Raw genomic sequence first — 19,648 nt, 5'->3', positions numbered from 1 at the left:
AATCCCTTCTTCCTGAGGGCTGAATAATTGCCCCAACAGATAATTTCTGTAGTGCACAGGAAGACACTCTTTCAGCAGAGAGCCCCCAAACGCTCTGCTTATGAACGTGAATATGAAAGCAGGCCCTTTATTAGTCCCTTTATGGTAAAGTGGTACCCTTTATATTTCCAGATCAAAATATGATTCACACAAGATTATGTAGTAATTTCAGCACTGTGATTTGTAATTTTGTTTACAAAAATGATTAATATCAAAATTATTCACACTATAGATCCTCATTTGTGCCCATAACCCTGTTGCCAGTTCACTGAATGTTTTTGATTGGACCATATGTAGAAGATACTCACCACAGCCAGTGTTCCACTTTATATGATCATGGAGCTGGACTTGTGCACAGGGGCATGGTCATGCTTGAACAGGTTTAGGTCTGCTAGCGCCCAGGGAAAATATAACGCTACCACATCTAGAGACCTCATGCTTCCAACTTTGTGATAACCACAAATGATTGGAAAAAACAGGTGTTTAGAGAGTCTACATGAATATACACCATTTTAAATAAGTAGAAAAGAATTGATAATCTTTTGTAGTTTTTAATATTTCAAGTATAAAATGTTCTCACCTGGAGGTTCTTCTGGTCTCAAACACATCACACACTAATCAGTCAATCTGAGGTTAAAAGATCTGTCACAAAATAATCCATCATGCTGAGTAGAGCACCTGTGATATGGAATGCACTGAACTGTTTAGTGCACCACAAGTTTCTGTACTGTATTTCTTCTAAATGTCATTTCTGAAAATGAGTAAACAGCTGAACAGAGTCTGTTCTTATAAAAAGAGGTAAAAGTTCTAGCTATGAAAAGTGAGAAAAAACATCAAGATGAAAAGCAGTTAACAAAATAAATAACGAATAATAATGAACATTCAAATGTACAAATATTCGGTAATGGATTTGTTCTTTTGTGCCTCAAAGTTGAAACTGAAGTGAACTCTTGGTGTTTGAAGGCTCTGGTTTTAGCGCTTTTGTTTTTGTGATGAGTAAAAATTCTCCATAGTGACACGCGTGATGTTTGGAACATCTTGGCCAATATCTCATTTCTCACATGCAGACATGCTGAGCTTGTGGTCACATGTCAACATACAGGAGTAAGTTAACTGACTTCTCAACAAAACCTTTTAATGAGGTTTAAAGGCTGTTTTCTTGTTTGTTTGTTTTTTATTTTATTTTACAAATCGTTTCGACACAAAGTCAAGCAGTCAGTTGGTCTAAAATTGGTCTTCAGATTGCTACCAGTCTTCCAAATCCTGTTTTTGAACCAGGTGTTAAAATCTTCCAAAAATCTCCCCGAATGCATTGACATCAACATGAGCCATCATTTGTTTACTAACCACAGAATGTATTTGTCTTTCCGTCAGTGGGGGAGGAGGGGCTTTTACAAACTCATGCGAAAACACCTACGGGATGAAACATGGCTACAGCTCGAGATTCTGATTCTAAACTTGTTCTTATCATTTTACACTCAAACAAGTCCACCTGCTCCTGCTCCTGCTCATGTCCTTCATGTTTCTGTCTGAGGGCACGATGTGAAACTGGGTAATGACTTCAGACACCTACTCTAAGTTCACTACAGCAGAAATATCATCAGGCACTTTGTCGTAGCGTGTGAAGAAAAAAAACCTGTGCTTTTTTAATGTTCTTATCGTTTATATTTTGAACAAGTAGCATTTTTGTGCACTGTTCATATTTAGCAAGTCTGAAATGATAATAGTAATGATAATATTTTGTGCTATCGCATTGTAATACAATAGATATTGGCTGAAATTCAGTAACAGCTTCCACGTCTTGACTGATCCATTGCCGGGATCCCATTCACACTGTGCCACGAGGTTCTCATCCTTAATCATTTTGTGGAAATAGGATGCTGGAAATGCAGCACAGAAGGAAACGGTCCAGATGACAAAGCTAGCGGTAACGGCGTAACACAAAGTTCTTGCTCCCAGTGATGCCACTGCGTGGACAATGGCTAAATAGCGGTCGATACTCATTAACATCACGAAAAGTATACCACTGTAGAAGCCCAGCTGATAGGTAACGACCATGAGTTTGCAGAGCCAATCAGCATCAGGTAAATGTCCCTGGGTAGAAAGCGCCCATAAGGGCAGCGAGAACACGGTGATCAGGTCGGAAACGGCCAGGTTCAGCAGACACACATCTGTCATGGTCTTGATTCGCATAATCTTCAGCAGCATCCACAACAGCATGCTGTTACCCAGAAGCCCAAGGGCAAAAACCAGGTAGAAGACGGCAGCCATGGCCATCGGGTTCAAAGCAGACTCCTGAATGCAAGGTTCTGTGTAATCATAGTAATCTGCTGTGCTGTACATCTCCGTAGTGGTCATTCTGAAATATACAAAAATGACTCACTAAAATTTTTAATAAATTTCCTAATTGGTTGTCAACATTTTTTTAGGTATTTGGAATGTTTCAGCTGTTAGAGTGCGACTCACGCAGGTCCTGTTCATAACTCACTTTGGTCAGGGTGACTAATGTGTTTCAGCTCATTGTTCACGGTTTCTTTATTGTGTTCTGTCTAGACTGGATTTCCAGATTGTGAGATGTTTCTCATCATCTTAGGTGTATACATGTGCAAAATACGAAATTAAAACTGATCCTAAATCAGCTTGAATTTACAAACCCTCTCTTCATGTCTGTATATATTCTCAACCAAAACTATGAAATGAATCAATAGAATAACAAAAACCTTAGAAAAAAGGTGCTTGTGCTGCGGAAATGTAGCGTAATGTAACAATAAATTTGTGTTTTGAAGCAGGAAATCTTATTTTGCTGCACATCATGCTGCTGTCGTGGCAAGAAGAAACCACAGAAACAAAAAAAAGAAAAGAAAAGAAACGCAGAGTGCAGATGTAACAGTTCATCCAGGAATATAAGTAATGAATAAAGCAATAAATGTTCACAGCAGTGCAAATGATCAGATTGCAATACTTTAGAAATGTGCAACTTTTACATTAAAACTCAAATGAGAGCAAAATACCTGAATTCATTTCAGAAAGACTTCCTGCTGTACCTGTTCAGGAAACTGACTCAGTGCTACCTGGGGCTTACTGAAGACATCAATTACACAAAGAAGTCAGGATTCCTGTCAATATATATATAAATAATGTGTGTGGTGGTGTTTCTAGATAAAAATGTCATTGCATGAGAAAGTTTCAGAAGAAGTAGGCACAAGTCTCCTCGGGTAGCAATGATGGTAAGGGGGCTGCGGTTTGACCCAGTTTTCACACCTCATAACCTTAATGTTGAGGTTTTAATTAAAATAACATCACAGTCCTGAGTGGCTTTTCCATCTGTTTGATTCATTCCTAATACATATTTTTCCACCTGTGGGTCTGTACGTTAGACTTTTACTTCATAAAGTTTTACTGAAATCAGTACAACGGATTCGGGATTAAAATAACGAAGTCAAAACTCTGTAAATTGATCACAAACTAATATATTAACAAGTTGTGTATTTGTGGATGTTTAGAAACGCTGCTTGTAACTAAATGATGTATTTCTAAATACACTCATCGTTTGCCTGAGAGGGTTTTCGTGACGCCAATGCAAAGAGACAAAAAACAAAAAACGAGAAAATTGCTGGGAAACAAAGAAATATAAGAAATTACCGAAAACAAATTGTCTTTCACATCCCACGTCTTTTCTCTTGCACTGAATTGACTTTTCCACAGGGTGATTTTTATGCATGTTCACGTATAGAGCCGATCCAAACATGCATAGATTGACATTGGGTTTTATTTTTACTGGTGATCTTCATGTCTAGATCAATTCTGTGCATTCACTTATACAAAATGTGCATTTGTTTAATAATAAAATAGTTGAATAAGGAGGAAGTCATTTGACTCAACAAAATCTTGTTATGCAAATTTCTTATAATTTTTCAGCAGCTACAAACTAAACTTAAACCCGAGTCCTGATGAAAACTCAAAACTGGTCTGAAAGGACAGAAGGAGTTCATGAATGAATCACCTTTATTCATTTTAAACTAATGGTGAAGTGTAACTGACCATCACCACCGATGTACAACCGAAACACCGCGTTCACACTTCTTCTGCACTCGGACTGTTTTCGCTGCGCTGTCACTTTAAACCACCTCAAGTCTGCTGCTGTATCATCAGCGCTTGCAATTTACAAAAAGCTGAAGTGCACTACTACATCACATCCTCATGCTGTTTCTGTACAACGTGTTTATCCTTCCAGAACTTTGAATGTACGCGTGACTAGAAAAACAGTGCGATTGAAAGATCTGCAGATGAATACTATCATTTCTATTGGACTTGGAGTTCGAGTTTTTTCACAGGTGTACAAAATAATCTCTGATTTTTATTCAGGTTGGCACATAAACACCATGAGAACATGAGAACATCACAATATTCAAACTTGAAGAATAAAAATAAAAGCAGTCTCTATTTAAAAAATTGCACATTAAAGATAAACACTGTACAAATACACCATCACACCCCATCTAATGCCTGTTCAGCAGTTTTTCACACCTAACATTTTTTTTTTCACACCACACACACTTTCCAGGATATTACATCATAAATGCTGAGCATGTTAAATATCTATCATTTAGAATCAGCTGCAATTTAGATCAAATTGTATAATCCTCTTGGCAACACGAAGAGCCTCAACATCATCCTGTAGTTCCCCATCCTTTACGTGATCAGTTCCAGGGCCTCATTCAGAGCTGATCAAAAGTCGCATCAATATTTACACCGTAAAATCATGTTCAGAATCAGTTTACACAGGAAGTGGAAATTCTGTGCGGATAATCAGAATGATCTACTTCAAGCCTCTGAGGGTGTGAGATTTCTGATGGAAGGTTTTCATTAGGCCACTTTCTGACTTTATGCACTGAAATATTGTGTGCACAACTTAATGCAGTCTGTGGTTTAAAGGCAAGATTTATTTCATTTATATCATTTATAAGCAGAAAACATCGAATTATCTTCCAACATTTGAAATATTTGAAGTATAAAATGTTCTCACCTGGAGGTTCTTCTGACCTCAAACACGTTAAACACTAATCAGTCAATCGGAAGTTAAAAGATCTGTTATAAACTAATCCATCATGCTGAGTGGAGCTCCAGTGACTTCGACCACACAGAACCGTTTAGTGCACCACATGGTTTAGAAAAAAGAACCAGAACCAGAACTAGAACCAGAGAAGACATCGAGATCAACATGAATGCAGTAACAGCAGTTAACAAAATGAATAACAAACAGTAATGTGGTATTTTATACTCAACAGATAATTCGAGTGTAAAAATTTGGTGATCGACTCGTTCTTTTGTGCCTTAAAGTCAAAACTGAAATGAGTTGGTGATATTCGAAGTCTCAAGCTTTAGAACTTTTCTTCTGGTAATGAGAAAGTAGAACGAAATGAAATGACTCTGTAGCTGCTACAGCGTGCGTAACGTTGCAGGACAAAGTGTACGCAAAATTCATTTAATAGATTGTGGAGGAATATTATCATTTCTACTGAACCTTTTCAGAGGTGGACAAAATATTAGGGCACATAAACACTATTCTACATGAGAACATGACAAAATGCAAAAAAAAAAAAAAAGTCTCTTTTTTGGGAACAAAAAGAAAAAATCGACTTTAAAGATACTGTACTCTAATAAATCCAGCATCACATCACCCTGTAATGCTGCTCATCAGTTTTTCACACCAAACATTTGTTTTTTTCACACCACACACACATACCAGTATATTACATCATAAACATTGAACATGTTGAATATCTATCATTTATAATCAGCTGCAATTCAGATAAGATCTTGAAACCATGAGAAATCATTTTGGGAACTCAAAGAGCCTCAACAACATTAAAGCCTAATACATTATTTACACAAAAATTATTTACACAAGGAAAGTTGCTCATTTTCAGTATCATTTAGACAGGAAGTGGAAACTGTGTGCAGATGAGCAATATGATCTTCCTGTTCTTCAAGCCATGAGGGTGTGAGATTTTAGATGGATCAGAGATAGGGTTTTTTTTTTTACTATCACCTAGACCACTATGCGGCTTTTTCAATATGTCATATCGTTATGCGCACAACTTTGTTGTTGTCTATTATTTGAAATTAAGATCAAGCATTTGTCATTTTATTAATTATACAAGAAACAGTGAATCTTTAAACTTAGTAATTGTTCCTCTAATGTCACCCATTGGGGAAAAAAAAGATTTTTTTGTGGATTAGGATTTCACCAGATATCCTACAATGGAGCCCGATTTGATTCAGCTGCTGAAAAATCAGCATTGTGTTTAAAAAAACGAGCCAAACTTCAAGGTTCTGGAAATATATCTGAATTCTGGCAGGTTCAGTTTAGGGTTTAAATTGAGCATGTTAATCTTCAGACACATTCACCTCTACCAGTGAAAATATTTATAGTAAACACATTAAATACAATGTTGTTTTCCTTTAACACCATCTACGATTCAGACACCAGCTGAGCGCTCGTCCACACTCGTGGTCTGTGAATACACAGAGCCTGTGGCCTGGGTCATATAGATCTTTACACACTGCACATGGATGCATGGGGTCTGGTGCAGGAGCCTGGCGAGGTGCCTCTTGAATTTTTCACCCACGAACACGTAGAGGAACGGGTTGAGGCAGCTGTGTGAATACGCCACGGCTTCGGTGACCTGCAGCAGCAGCTGGAGGTGTCTGCTTATCTCACATCTTAGAGGCAAAACTTCTCGCATTTCCAGTGCTTTGAGGAACGCTGCGGTGTTGTACGGTATCCAACAGAAGAAGAACACCACCATGACCACAACGACAAGGCGAACTGCCAGTTTCTTTGATGTCCGGAGATTCAGAAGCCTCCTTAGTACCATGGAGTAACAAAATCCCACAATGATCAGCGGAATGAACAGGCCCAAAACATTCATTTTGAAGATAGCTGCAGTTTTCACTGCCTTGTGAATATCATAATTTGGCGGATAAGATTTGCAAAGTACTTCAGTCCCATTCTTTTGGACTCCAAGATACAGGAGCTCAGGAAATGATGCTATTACAGCGAGAATCCAGACAACTATACTTGCAAAAATCCCATAAGCCCTTGTACGGATCCTCAAGGCGAACACGGCATGGACGATCGCCAAGTATCTGTCGATGCTCATCAGCACGATAAAGAAAATTCCAGAGTAAAATCCGACGTGGTACACGCTGAGGACCAGGGTGCACATGCCATTACCGAAAACCCAGTTACCTCTGGCATAGTGAGCCAGGAAGGGGAGAGTGAAGATTAGCAGCAGGTCAGCGATGGCCAGGTTCAGGAGAGACACGTCAGTCATGCTTTTCAACTGAGCACCTTTCAGGATCACCCACAGCACCAGCAGGTTTCCCAGCAAACCCACCACGAAGAACACGGAGTAGAGCACCGGGAGAAAGAGGTTTGAATTGCTTTGGAAGCTACATGGTTCTGCAATGCTGGCATCACCATTAAATAAATCATAATAAGAGTAGTCATAGGCATCTGTGCTGAGGCTGAAAATGATAAGAAGAGATCACAAATTGTCCAACACTATCATTTGGGTTATAAAAATGTTTTTTGCATTTTTCCTATAAAAAACCTATAGTTTATATTAAAAATTATTAAAATAATAATCAAATTCTCTCTTTGCTTTGGCCATATAGTGTATATGTGGGACAGTAATGTAATTCTGGACCTGCAGACCTACAGAAAATGAGTCAACACCTTCTGAACCAAGAATTGAGAATTCATGCGTCATGATATTACAGTATTTAATGGATATAAACCCTGAAAATGATGATAGATGTGCTATAGAGCCGCACCTGAAGGGGAGTTGCGTATTGTAGTATTCCATCAGAGACTTGTATATTAGATAATTTACACTATATGACCAAAAAGTTGTGGAAGGACACAATTCTATAAAATGTCTTTGTATCAAGTGTTAAAGACTGGAAAGTTTTACAAGAAACACACAGCATGCACTTTTGGCCATGTAGTATAATTGTTGATGTGGTGAAACCTGAAGATAATTAATGATTTATTACTTTTGAAACATAAAGTTGTTTTAATTTGTCTGCTTCATTTGTTGGAGTCATATTAATGTTTTATATACTGTATATATATATATATATATATATATATATATATATATATATATATATATATATATATATATATATATAAAATAAATTAATTCCCACATTTGATGATTTAAAAAAATTAAATGTAACTACAGACCAATTTGTTGTTAAATATGAATGAATGAAAATGCAGTTGCTGATATTTTACTGTTGGCTACATTTGTTTTTTTTTTAAATCTCGCACATTACTGATCAAGTCAAGATATCAAGAATATTTCCTCCACATGTGCCAATGATGCCATTCAGATTTGTATTTTATTTTTTTTACAAGCTGGTCAGATTTACTTTGTACCTCATATTAACAATGGAAAGCAGTACTTACAGTAGTGACTTTCAATATCGAACAATCTAACCATCTAGTAAAAACCATAACCACATCTTAAAATCGCCCACAATTGATGCCACTGGTTTTGTGAGATAGATGTAATCTTTTCTTCTAAATAAGTGTGTATTTTTTTTGTTTATTTTCCAGCAGAAATTTACTTTATATATATGTATTATTATATTTATTAAACATTCATCCATTATGCAAATAATTTAATAACCTCCTGATAACATAATGAAATAAAAATATATATTCTAATATACATTATGAATATGTGCATTAGTGCTGCTAATATACATGTCATTACCAATGAAGATTTGAAAGATTTTTTTTGCAGGAAAGTCAAAATATTGCAGGTCTCACCTCTGAGGATTGTTTCTCCTCATCTCTTCATTGGTGCTGAGACTTGATAAAACACTGCTGCACAAAAAAAACAACCACGACAGAATTACAGTTTATACGAACAAATAGCCACTATTTTAACCAGCCAGTGACCAATGAATTAAAAGTGTATTTGACTAGTTATTTTCCTCACCGCCTTTAATATCGTGTTAATTTAGTATAATTTAGTATAATATAGTATTGAGCTCTCACCTGTTTTCTGTGACCCAATTACTGCTACTGTTGTTGAACATGGCTGCAATTCAAACGAATCTGAGCAATTTATCTAGATGTAGGAAAGCAAAGTAAGGCAGAAATAACATCATTAAAAATATCTGGGTTGAGCTGCGTGTGAAGATTTACACGCTTGTTTTGCACACCACAGGTTTCTATAGCATTACTGAAAGCGGTAACACAAAAGGCAAATGCCAGTTTAAAAAAAAAAAAGCACAATAAACTGCCTTCTTTTTACTTAAAAATGTGCGAACATCTTAAATTAAACTCCCAGAATACAGCAAAAGGAATAAATACAACAAAATCATTCTAACTGGACTGACACATTGAATTGACCGAATAAATGATAGATACCGGGGGAAAAATTATTGGCAGAACAATACTTACAAAGGTAAAATTTGATGGACTTGGCCTATGAGGCTCAAAGGCAGTGCTGAAGTAAGATAACAGGTGTTGAGGTCTCTGGTTTTGACACTTCCGTTGTGTGAAGAGTATGGGGGTTCTCTGCAAAAGTGCATAACAAGTTGCACTTTATTTAAGTACGCTCGGAGCAAGCACACGATTGGCTCTTGATTGAGTATTGAAACCGAGCTAGTGGCTAATGTCTCTTTTGCAATAAATGTTGAATGTTTTGTTTTGAGCATGCAAGGTACTCAGGAAAGCTTCTTTGTTTGTGAACCATGTGCATGAGGTAGAAACTGAGCCTAAAATTTTAAGTGTGTTCCCCACATTTTAAGTAGGAGGATTAATGTTCGTATTTTCTCACCTAATGAAACAGGTAAATTGTAGCATACAGTACAGGATTTCGGATGTAAGGTCTATACCACTGATCTGCACTATCAGACTATCAGTGGGTTTTATCAAGGATGTTTCCTGACGATCACACTTTGATTGAGGTCAAACCATAGACGCTTGGTTGCGAGATCAGATCAGATAGCAGATAAACATCTACATGTGGGATTTTTATATTATGTGTTCTTATACACTATATGGGCAAATGATTGTGGACACCTTATTATTAAATTGGTATGTGTATTTTAAACATCTCATTCCACATTGCTGTTTTAATAACCTCCACTCTTCTGGAAAGATCTTTCACTCAGCCACAAAAGCATTAGAAGTTTAAGGTACTGATGTAGGGAGACTTGAGTCAACACAATTGTACAGGACGTCTTTGGATGCCGTGACATTAAATTTTCCCTTCACATGAACAAAGAGACCCAAACCTGTCCTAACATGGAAATGTCCCTGTGCACAAAGCCAGCCTAATAAAGATGCTTTACATGGTTTGGACTGAAAGATCTCCTGCAATCTTGAGTTAGCTTAAGATGTCCACAAATGTTTGTCCATATAGTATATATAAGAACACATAATAAACTGAAATTTAAAAAACAGTTGTTTGTGTGGAATAAGATGTTCAAAAAGCACACATTTATGGTCAAATAGTGCATTCTTTTATGTAATGTAGTTTGCTAAATTATTTACAAATAAAAAAAAAATAGGGTTAGGGTTTTTTGGAAGTATTAATGTACCAGAAATGATTGTGAAGCATGGTGGTGGTGGTGGTGGTCACACTTTGACATGACTACTGAAAAGACTGAGGAATGATGGGTTTACAGACGTCTCATGACCACAATCACAGGAAATCCAAAAACCACCCAAAAGAGACCAATATATTCAAAGTGTTACAGCTTGTACGCCTACTGCTTAAGGTCATTATGGTGCTAAAGAAAAAGCTGTTTTCAGATCATGTTTCATGATTTTATTTTTATCTAAGGTTTGATCTAAGATCAGATTAAATTTTCTTCTCGTATCACAGAATTGTATAGAATGATGTATTTGTATTTATTATAAGACACGTCTTAGTATTGCTCCATTTAAGTTATATTTAATGTTTTATAATATTCTTGAATCTACATCTTGAAAGAGATGAGCTGCAGGTTTTTTCACCAAAGTGCCACGTGATTATCACAAAGACCACCACCTTGGCCCCTCTACGCAGCGTTCCTCTTCAGGGCTGCAGGTCTGTGTATGTGTCTCGGTCTGCCTTGAATGTGGCTTATTATACTTCAGTTCTGAGCTGTGGCTTCTTGGTTTCCTCTTTTCCACAAAGTCTTAGGCTGGTTTTACACCTGGTTCATCTGCAAAAGCATACAAGTATATATTTAGTATGTTAATTACATCGTATTGTATGTATTATAAAAATTTGTCATTTGTTATTTTTTCCACATATGAATAAAAGAAAGGAACAGACAGACAAATTACGGATGTGACGCAGGCAAAGGTCAGATATATGAAATAACACACAGAAATACACACATGACGGAACAGAACAAAACCTAATAGAGATTCAGAAAACAGAACAAAAATAGCTCGGAAGCATCAACGCTAAACTTTACTTCAAACAGGAAAAAGGGGTTTAAATATACAGAGACAAAAATTTTAGCCATTGAGACACAAGAGATACTTTGGCCTGCCAGTGACAGGACATAGAAGGGAACAACGAACGTGTTACATGCCCAGCATTTCTGCTTCTAGAGCTCTGTGCAAGGGGAAATCCATGACAGACCCATTTCAAGGAAACCAATAGTGTGTGTGCTGATCAAAATATATTTTTAGAAATAAAAGTGCAAAAGTACTTTTTACACGATTGGCCATTTGCCAATTCCTAGTATGCAGTGAACAGATCTTAGTGTGAAAAGTAGCATATTCTTCCTCTGATTTATTTAATGACCTGCTCCAAGGCAAAGGTCAGAGGAACAAAATGACTTTACACCACAGTAAATATTTGTAGAATATGTGTGAATATTAGAGCAGATTTTTATAAAGCTGGAAGTGTTTTGGAATAAGTCTTGCTTTAACACAGTGGCAATATCATGAGTCCCACTTGCATTAATAATAAATAATATTTTATAATAAACAGAAACTTTTAAAAACTTTTTTGTAGATGCCACTTTCTTGTTTTTATTTTTGGAACAGTCAGTAATAAGCAGTACAGAAATCAATTTAATTTGTTACTGTACTTAAGTAGCTTTTTCACATATCTGAAGTATTTACATTTTGGGGAGATTTTTACTGTAATTTTACTGCATTTCAATGTTTACTACATTTAGTGAAATCACTCGTTTCTTTTTATTAATGTGGATAAAAACGTAACTGGTGAAACACGCAGCGAGTCACCAACTAGGGTCGAGTTCACGCTCTGTTTTACACGTGTTCTGATCGACGCTCGGTGCATCTACTGATCACCAACATACATCAGTTCAACATCAAGCAGAACATTTAGAGAGGAATAAATACACGTGACCTCGTTTACACGTTTTATTAAAGAAGGTTTTGTGTTCATGACCATTATAATAGAAATCAATCAGTGTTTGAGTCTTTAATCTCATTCTATTAATAGATCAGTGTGCTGAGAGTCACATTCGAGTCTTTACACAGAAACAGAGGTGATTAAGTGAAGAATCTTGTGATAAAAATGATCACAGAAACATTACTTTTGCTGCAGTAAGAGCAGGCAGATTTCAGGCACGGGAATGTGTTTCTTTTAAAGCAAATGGGAGGATGGTATAAAGAGGACTGTGCCAGATGTGCTGGGGTTGGTGGTAGTAGTGGATACTGTGGGCTGGGTGAGGTGTGATGTGATGTGGTGGTGGTGTGACTCTCCCAAAGGTGGAAGGAGGGTGAGGACTTTTGTTGTGGTTGAACTAAGATTGGTATGTGCTTTTTGTACATCAAATTCCACATTTAGTCCCCATTTGCTGTAATTTGCTAGGAAGACCCCTCACTAGATTTAAGAGTGTGCTTGTGAATTTAGTTTATTCACAAAACTGTTGTGTTTAAAATGATTTGTATTATTTTTTTAATTTTCTTCAATGTCTCTGTTCTGCTACTGAAACTTATGAAACACTTCTGTAATACAGGAGGCAATGCAAAACTTTTGATTGTTCTCAAAATGAAAAACAGGAAGTAGAGGAAAAACAGGAAGCATGAATGTCAAGTTTTTACCACTTCTCAGTTTTAGCTTTTTTGAGAAACTATCCTAATGGATAAAAAAATACCATACATACAATACCATAAAGTTTTACAGTGAAGTACATTTCTTAAATACATTTCCCCAGGTATTTGTTTGTCTATCAGTTCTGATAATTATATAATACTCAGTTTTCTGTGACTTTAAGCAATTCCTTATCATAGACGACCAAAATCAAGCAATCTGGTGTTCTAATCATATGCTATGGAAAACATAAACAGTAGATAATTGATACATGAGCACAATTCCAGAGACCGACTTTATAACTGTTGAGGTGAAAATGAACCAACACAATTTCCATGCAGGTGGTGATGAAACTCTTGATCCATTGCTATTTTGTACTTCATGAACCGTTACAAAGCCCTCCTCCATCCTGCATCCGGTAACAGCCTCCAAGAATAACAATGCAAAAAGAGCCTGAAATTGATCAATCTTACATCTAGATTTGATTTACAGCATTAGGAAGACACACTTATCTACAGCAACTTATAATTATCTCATTCACACAACTGAGCAGTTGAGGATTCAGTGCACAAGGGTCCAGCAGTGGCAGCTTAGTGGTGGTGGCATCTGAACTTATGAACTTCTGATTGGAAAAGCAACATCTTAACCACTGAGCTACCAATCCTCTTTGGGCACCTCAAGGTCTCAATTGTGCAGCCTCTTCCAGTTCTCACAAGATGCACTATTGGAAAAAAAAAAACCTTGAGTTGGAGGTTTCAGGCACTGATTGGAAACATTGAAATTAATCTCCCTTTATGAAGATCTGATCTGTGTGTAACCAAATGACTTATACAGTATATGATTGGGCAACATGCTATCATTTACGCACATTGTGAAGTTGAGAAATGGGAAGCACCCTCTTGTGAAAACTGGAAGAGGTTGCACAATAGAGACCTTGAAGAAAGTCCATGTGTAATAAATGCAGCCGGATGAACAATGAGGCCATGTTTTTATTGTTGCTAAACACTATACTATAAGTGAGCGTGCATGTGGTGATGCACCTGAAGAACATATTAAGATGGTGCATCTGCTAACATTAAGTAATATGAAAAATGTGAAGCAGAGATTTCAGGAGTTAAAGTGTTGGTTGATGTTCTTTGTAGGACCGAATAGTGGAGTAAGCATCTCAGAAATTCTGGAGCATTGTCCATGGCAGAACCAGCTGCCAGGGTGACAACCGTTGTGAAGACCGAGCCTTCCGTCTTGAACTCTTGAAGCGCTAGAGAGACTGTGGCATTAGTGCCATGTATGGCTGGATTTGCAAGATACCTGTTAAGCTTCTACACTTCACTTTCTTTTACTTCATTTCACTTCATTTCACCAACATCCTTCCAAAGTAGCAGCTAAACCTTGTATACTTCCTGTAGCAGCTAAACCTTGAACACTTCCTGTTGTATTCTTTTTTTTAAACCATGAAAAGGCCCAGCTGACTGCCACTGTTCCGCTGTAAAACATCTCAAGTTCCTCCAATCCCTCACAGTGAAAACACAAAGTGGTGTTTAAATAACACACTTCAAGTGATGAAGACTGATGTGAATGATGTTAGTAGTTAAAGTGGGAACTGAAAATCTCATTGTTAACCTGAAATACTTCAAATCGAGCTGTTGTTTTTCCACATGTAGATTTTATAAGAGGTTTAGTTGCAGCTTCATTCAGAGGAATTAGAAATATTTTGTAAAATTTAACCACATGAAGAGTTTCCCAAAACCAGTCAACAAAGGTGCTTGTACAGAAGTTAGATTTGATGTTTGGATGTTGGATTGGATGTTAGATTAGATACTAGAGTGTTTTTGTATGGGATGCTAAATCAGTTGTTACATTGCATGTTGGACTGGATGTTTGGATGTGAGATTGGAATTTTAGATTGGATGTTAGGTGGATGTTAGATTGTATCTAAGTAGGATGTTAGATCTGATGTTGGCCACTTTAGGGCATTGATTATATCTGGTTTTGTGAGATATATAAATAAGTTATTTTGTCTTTTTTTTTTTTTTTTGCTCAGAAACAATGAAAATTAGTGTTTGTGTTTTTTTTTTGCTCTGAGCCCCACTCAGAGCCCCACGCAGAGCCCCACGCAGAGGGGCCGGAGCCCCACTCAGAGCCCCCTGCAAAGCCCCACGCAGAGCGGCCAGAGCCCCACGCAGAGCGGGCGGAGCCCCACGCAGAGCCCCATGGCCGGAGCGGCCAGAGCCCCACTCAGAGCCCCACGCAGAGTGGCCGGAGCCCCACTCAGGGCCCCATGCAGAGCCCCACACAGAGCGGCCAAAGCCCCACTCAGAGCCCCATGCAGAGCCCCACACAGAGGGGCCGGAGCCCCACTCAGAGCCCCCTGCAGAGCCCCACACAGAGCGGCCAGAGCCCCACTCAGAGCGCCATGCAGAGCGGCCAAAGCCCCACTCAGAGCCCCACGCAGAGACCCACGGCTGGAGCGGCCAGAGCCCCACTCAGAGCCCCACGCAGAGTGGCCGGAGCCCCACTCAGGGCCCCATGCAGAGCCCCATGCAGAGCGGCCGGAGCCCCACGCAGAGCCCCACGGCCGGAGCGGCCAGAGCCCCACTCAGAGCCCCACGCAGAGCGGCCGGAGCTGCACTCAGAGCCCCACGCAGAGCAGCCAGTACCGTGCCTGGTTCTCGGATTGACTAAACATTTTGGCACCAAATTCAAGTTCCAGAAGTTCAGCGCCACTCACTTCTGAGGTGATGAAGGAATGAACACCTGAGGCGGTGGTGTGAGTTTGTAAGTAGTTTTGTTAGCTTTTTGGTTAGCATTAGTTTTCCAGTGAGGAGGACGAATGGAGAGATCATGTTCCTCAGAGTAATTGCCCTGTTGTGAGGATTAATGGACTTCGAAACATGAGGAGACATCGACATGAAGGTTCTTCTGAGCATTGAGACAGTAAGTCAGTTATCTTGGATCTTTTTTAATGGGTGATTTTAAAAAAAGGATAAAGTTTTAGCACTGTTGTTGATTCCTGAGTTCAGTTTTCACTCAGAATTCTGATAGTTCTGTTATAAAGCAAATATTTTACCACAGAATCTTCATACAACCTGCTCTCCAAAATATTCTGGAATTGATTTAGTCTTGAAATAATATTAAAATGATCAGGGAACCAGTGGGCAGAGGAGCAAAAAACACTTCATGAGGAAGAACCTATGAGGGGAACCATCATCAAACTCATTCTCATCCTCAAAGCCGAAAGTCCTCCTGTCCCTCACTTGTTCACTGATGGACTCTAAATCGGTCACGGTTATTGCCTTCCTAAAGTATTACAGCAAACTGTTTACATTAAATAAAGTCCAAAACCATCCCCATGGTTCCTGAGTTAAACTTTCCATAGCAAATTAATCGATCTTTAGGATCTTCTCTGTCCATGTGGAGGACCTCTTCAGGTGCACTGCATGGTCTCCATCCCGAGGAGAATCTGAGGTAGGGTGAATCAGGCAGGTCTAATATGAAGAAAGGGACAGGATCACTTTATCTATGCACTTTATATTAAATCATGTGTTGTGTGTGTCCTTTTTTTCACATCACCTCCATATTTGAGTTTTTTTTATCATGTTTTTTGCCTTTAGTGACATTGACATTGTGTTTTTTGATAAAGACAAATCACTTCTACAGAGTGTGTCACACTGAAGGTAATCTGCTAAAACATGTTATAAAGACCTGAGCCAGTGGAGGGCAGTAGTCCTGTTTTTGGTGCATGGGTATTTTGCAGTGGTGTTCCTATATACACTATATATATATTTTGTTTTTGCCCGCATTTTTCATGAGCTGAACTCAAAGATCTAAGACTATTTCTATGTACACAAAAGTCCTATTTTTCTCAAATATTGTTTACAAATCTGTCTAAATCTGTGTTAGTGAGCACTTCTCCTTTGCCGAGATCATCCATCCACCTCATAGGTCGATCGAGATCACATTACAGCTAGTTTTCTTTCCTAGTGTATTAGCTTAAGAAAAAAAAGCTTTAGTCAGCAACAAACTGTTTCCAAACATTTAAGGTAACTTATAATGGAGCATGTGGTACTGTGCGTTATGACACTGGTGGTTATTATGGTTGTTTTTTTACAGAGTTCTGAATCAGTCACTAAACCCAGCCATTATTGTTGCACAAGTCAGTGCACTCAGTTCTGTTCCTAAGCATTAGAAACGACATCCAGCATAAAACGTGTCAAATCAAATAAGAGGATCACAAACTCCCATAGCGGATCGGTCGAGGCCCAGGTTACCAACGACTGCCACAGGTAGCCAAAAGGTAACCGGTGGAAACTGTTGGCTGAAAGAGGAGAAGGAGAGGAGGAAGACGTCTACAGAGACAGCAGGGAAAGGAGAAGTGGAGGAGAGTGGAGGAGAAGTGGAGGAGAAGAAGAGGAGAAAGACGTCTACAGAGACAGCAGGGAAAGGAGAAGTGGAAGTTCAGATTGGTACTTTAAATGTTGGTACTATGACGGGTAAAGGGAGAGAGGGAGCTGATATGATGGAGAGGAGAAAGTTAGAGATGTTGTGTGTTCAGGAGATCAAGAGGAAAGGGAGTAAGAGCAGGAACATTGGAGGTGTTTAAACTGTTCTATCATGGTGTGGATGGAAAGAGAAATGGTGTAGGAGGGATTCTGAAGGAAGAGTACAATAAGAGTGTAGTGGAGGTAAAAAGTAAGTGGATAGGATTAGTATTACCCCTCCTTAGTATCAGGCTCCTCAACACAGAACTGTACTGTAATTACACACACACACACACACACACACACACACACACACACACACACACACACACACACACACTTACTTAATGAACACTTACTGAACTGTACAACCTGAACTCAGCACACTCATTACTCATCTTAATCCATTCCATCACCATATTATATTTATTTTGATTTTGATTATACTGTTCCATGCTGTTCTGCGCCTCTCGACTGCTGCTGCTGTTTTTGCAATACATTGTGTTAAATACACTCTGGGTTATAGTCTTCTTTTGCACATTCTACTGTATAATCATAGTATACAGCAGGTTACTGGCCGGCGCTATTGTGTATTCTGTGTTTTGTGTATTTGTCGCACACTGTTTTGTGTTGTCTGTCTGCACTGTTTGCACTCGGTTGCACACGATGCACTTTATGTAGTAAGGACACGTACTTTAGTCCTTAACTCTGTGTTCTGTTGTGTAGCTTTATGTTGTGTGATGAAGCTCTGTGTTGTTTATTGTAGCAGCAGGATTCTGGAGGAATGTTGTCTCATTTTCACTGTGTACTGCATCAGATTTATATGGTAGAAATGACAATAAATGCTTATTGACTTGATCAGTAAGGAGGAAGTGAGAGCAGAAATTAAGAGGATGAGTGGATAGTTGGTTGGACCAGATGACATACCAGTAGAAGCATGGAGATGTTTAGGAGAGATGCAATGTAGGTTTTTACTAGATTGTTTAACAAAATTCTAGAAGGTGAGAGGATGCGTAAGGAATGGAGAAGAAGTGTGCTGGTACCCATTTTTAAGAATGAGATGTGCAGACCTGCAGTAACTACAGGGGAATCAAGTTGATCAGTCACACCATGAAGTTATGATATAGAGTAGTGGAAGCCAGGCTGAGAGGAGAGGTGACCATCTGTGAGCAACAGTATGGTTTCAAGGTTACACATTATTTGCTATTAGGATATTGATGGAGAAGTATAAAGATGGTCAGAAAGAGTTGCAGTGTATGTTTGTGTATCTAAAGAAAGTGTATGACAGTGGAGACTGTGGCATTAAATAAAAGACAGGAGGTGGAGCTGGAGGTAGCAGAGCTTAAGATGTTGAGGTGTTTGTTGAGAGTGATGACGATGGACAGGATTAGAAATGAGTTTATTAGAGGGACAGCGCATGTAGGACATTTTGGAGACAAGGTGAGGAAGGTGAGATTGAGATGGTTTGGAGATGTGCAGAGGAGGGACATGGGGTATATCAGTAGGAGAATGCTGAGGATGGAGACACCAGGAAGGAGAAAAAGAGGAAGATCAAGGAGGAGGTTTATGGATGTGGTGAGGGAAGACATGCAGGTAGTTGGTGTGACAGAGTCACATGTAGAGGACAGAGGGGTATGAAGACGGATTCAATTGAGTTTAATTCACTTTTATTTGTATAGCAGTTTCAGAAATAAACATTGTCTCAGAGCAGCTTTACACAGATAATGTGGTGATAAAGAATGAATGAGATGTTCTTTATAAGTGTAATGAACAAGCCAGTGGCGACTGTGGTGAAGGAAAAACTCCCTGAGATGCATAAAGAAGAAACCTTAAGAGGAACTAGATTCAAGAGGGACCCTCATCCTCATCTGTGTGGCACCGAATGTAAATGTATTACAGAAAAACAATGTTGAAGTGCAGTGACGGTGACGAAGAGAACCCAATCCAAAGGCAGGCCGATAGACAGGCAGATAGAGAGAAAGAAGAGAAGAGGGGTAGCACAGAGAGAAGGATATTTGGATTATAAAGTCTCCT

General features: G+C 38.6%; 2 protein-coding genes across 3 annotated transcripts; both read right to left on the bottom strand.

Moving 5' to 3' along the window:
- Window positions 1–1,438: 1,438 nt before the first annotated feature.
- On the bottom strand, window positions 1,439–2,397 carry LOC124384935 (C-C chemokine receptor type 4-like). Its single transcript, XM_046847945.1, has 2 exons — window positions 1,802–2,397; window positions 1,439–1,568 (listed from the first exon to the last, which is right to left on the bottom strand). The coding sequence occupies exons 1-2, from the start codon at window positions 2,395–2,397 to the stop codon at window positions 1,439–1,441; spliced, it is 726 nt and encodes a 241-aa protein (XP_046703901.1).
- A 1,803-nt stretch (window positions 2,398–4,200) lies between these two features.
- LOC124384149 (C-C chemokine receptor type 5-like) lies at window positions 4,201–9,631 on the bottom strand. Of its 2 annotated transcripts, none has more exons than XM_046846744.1 (4): window positions 9,527–9,631; window positions 9,119–9,191; window positions 8,888–8,941; window positions 4,201–7,572 (listed from the first exon to the last, which is right to left on the bottom strand). In XM_046846744.1, exons 2-4 carry the CDS (start codon window positions 9,157–9,159, stop codon window positions 6,522–6,524), a joined length of 1,146 nt encoding a protein of 381 aa, XP_046702700.1. In that variant the 5' UTR covers window positions 9,160–9,191; window positions 9,527–9,631; the 3' UTR covers window positions 4,201–6,521. The 2 variants fall into 2 exon arrangements, with proteins under 2 accessions (XP_046702700.1, XP_046702699.1); XM_046846743.1 differs by having other exon boundaries at window positions 4,202–7,572; window positions 8,888–8,944.
- Window positions 9,632–19,648: the final 10,017 nt, after the last annotated feature.

The sequence above is a fragment of the Silurus meridionalis genome, chromosome 4, assembly GCF_014805685.1.
Source record: "Silurus meridionalis isolate SWU-2019-XX chromosome 4, ASM1480568v1, whole genome shotgun sequence".
NCBI classification, from domain to species: Eukaryota; Metazoa; Chordata; class Actinopteri; order Siluriformes; family Siluridae; genus Silurus; species Silurus meridionalis.
The sequence above is the reverse complement of the archived record's forward strand: the minus strand, read 5'-3'. Positions and strand labels throughout refer to the sequence as shown.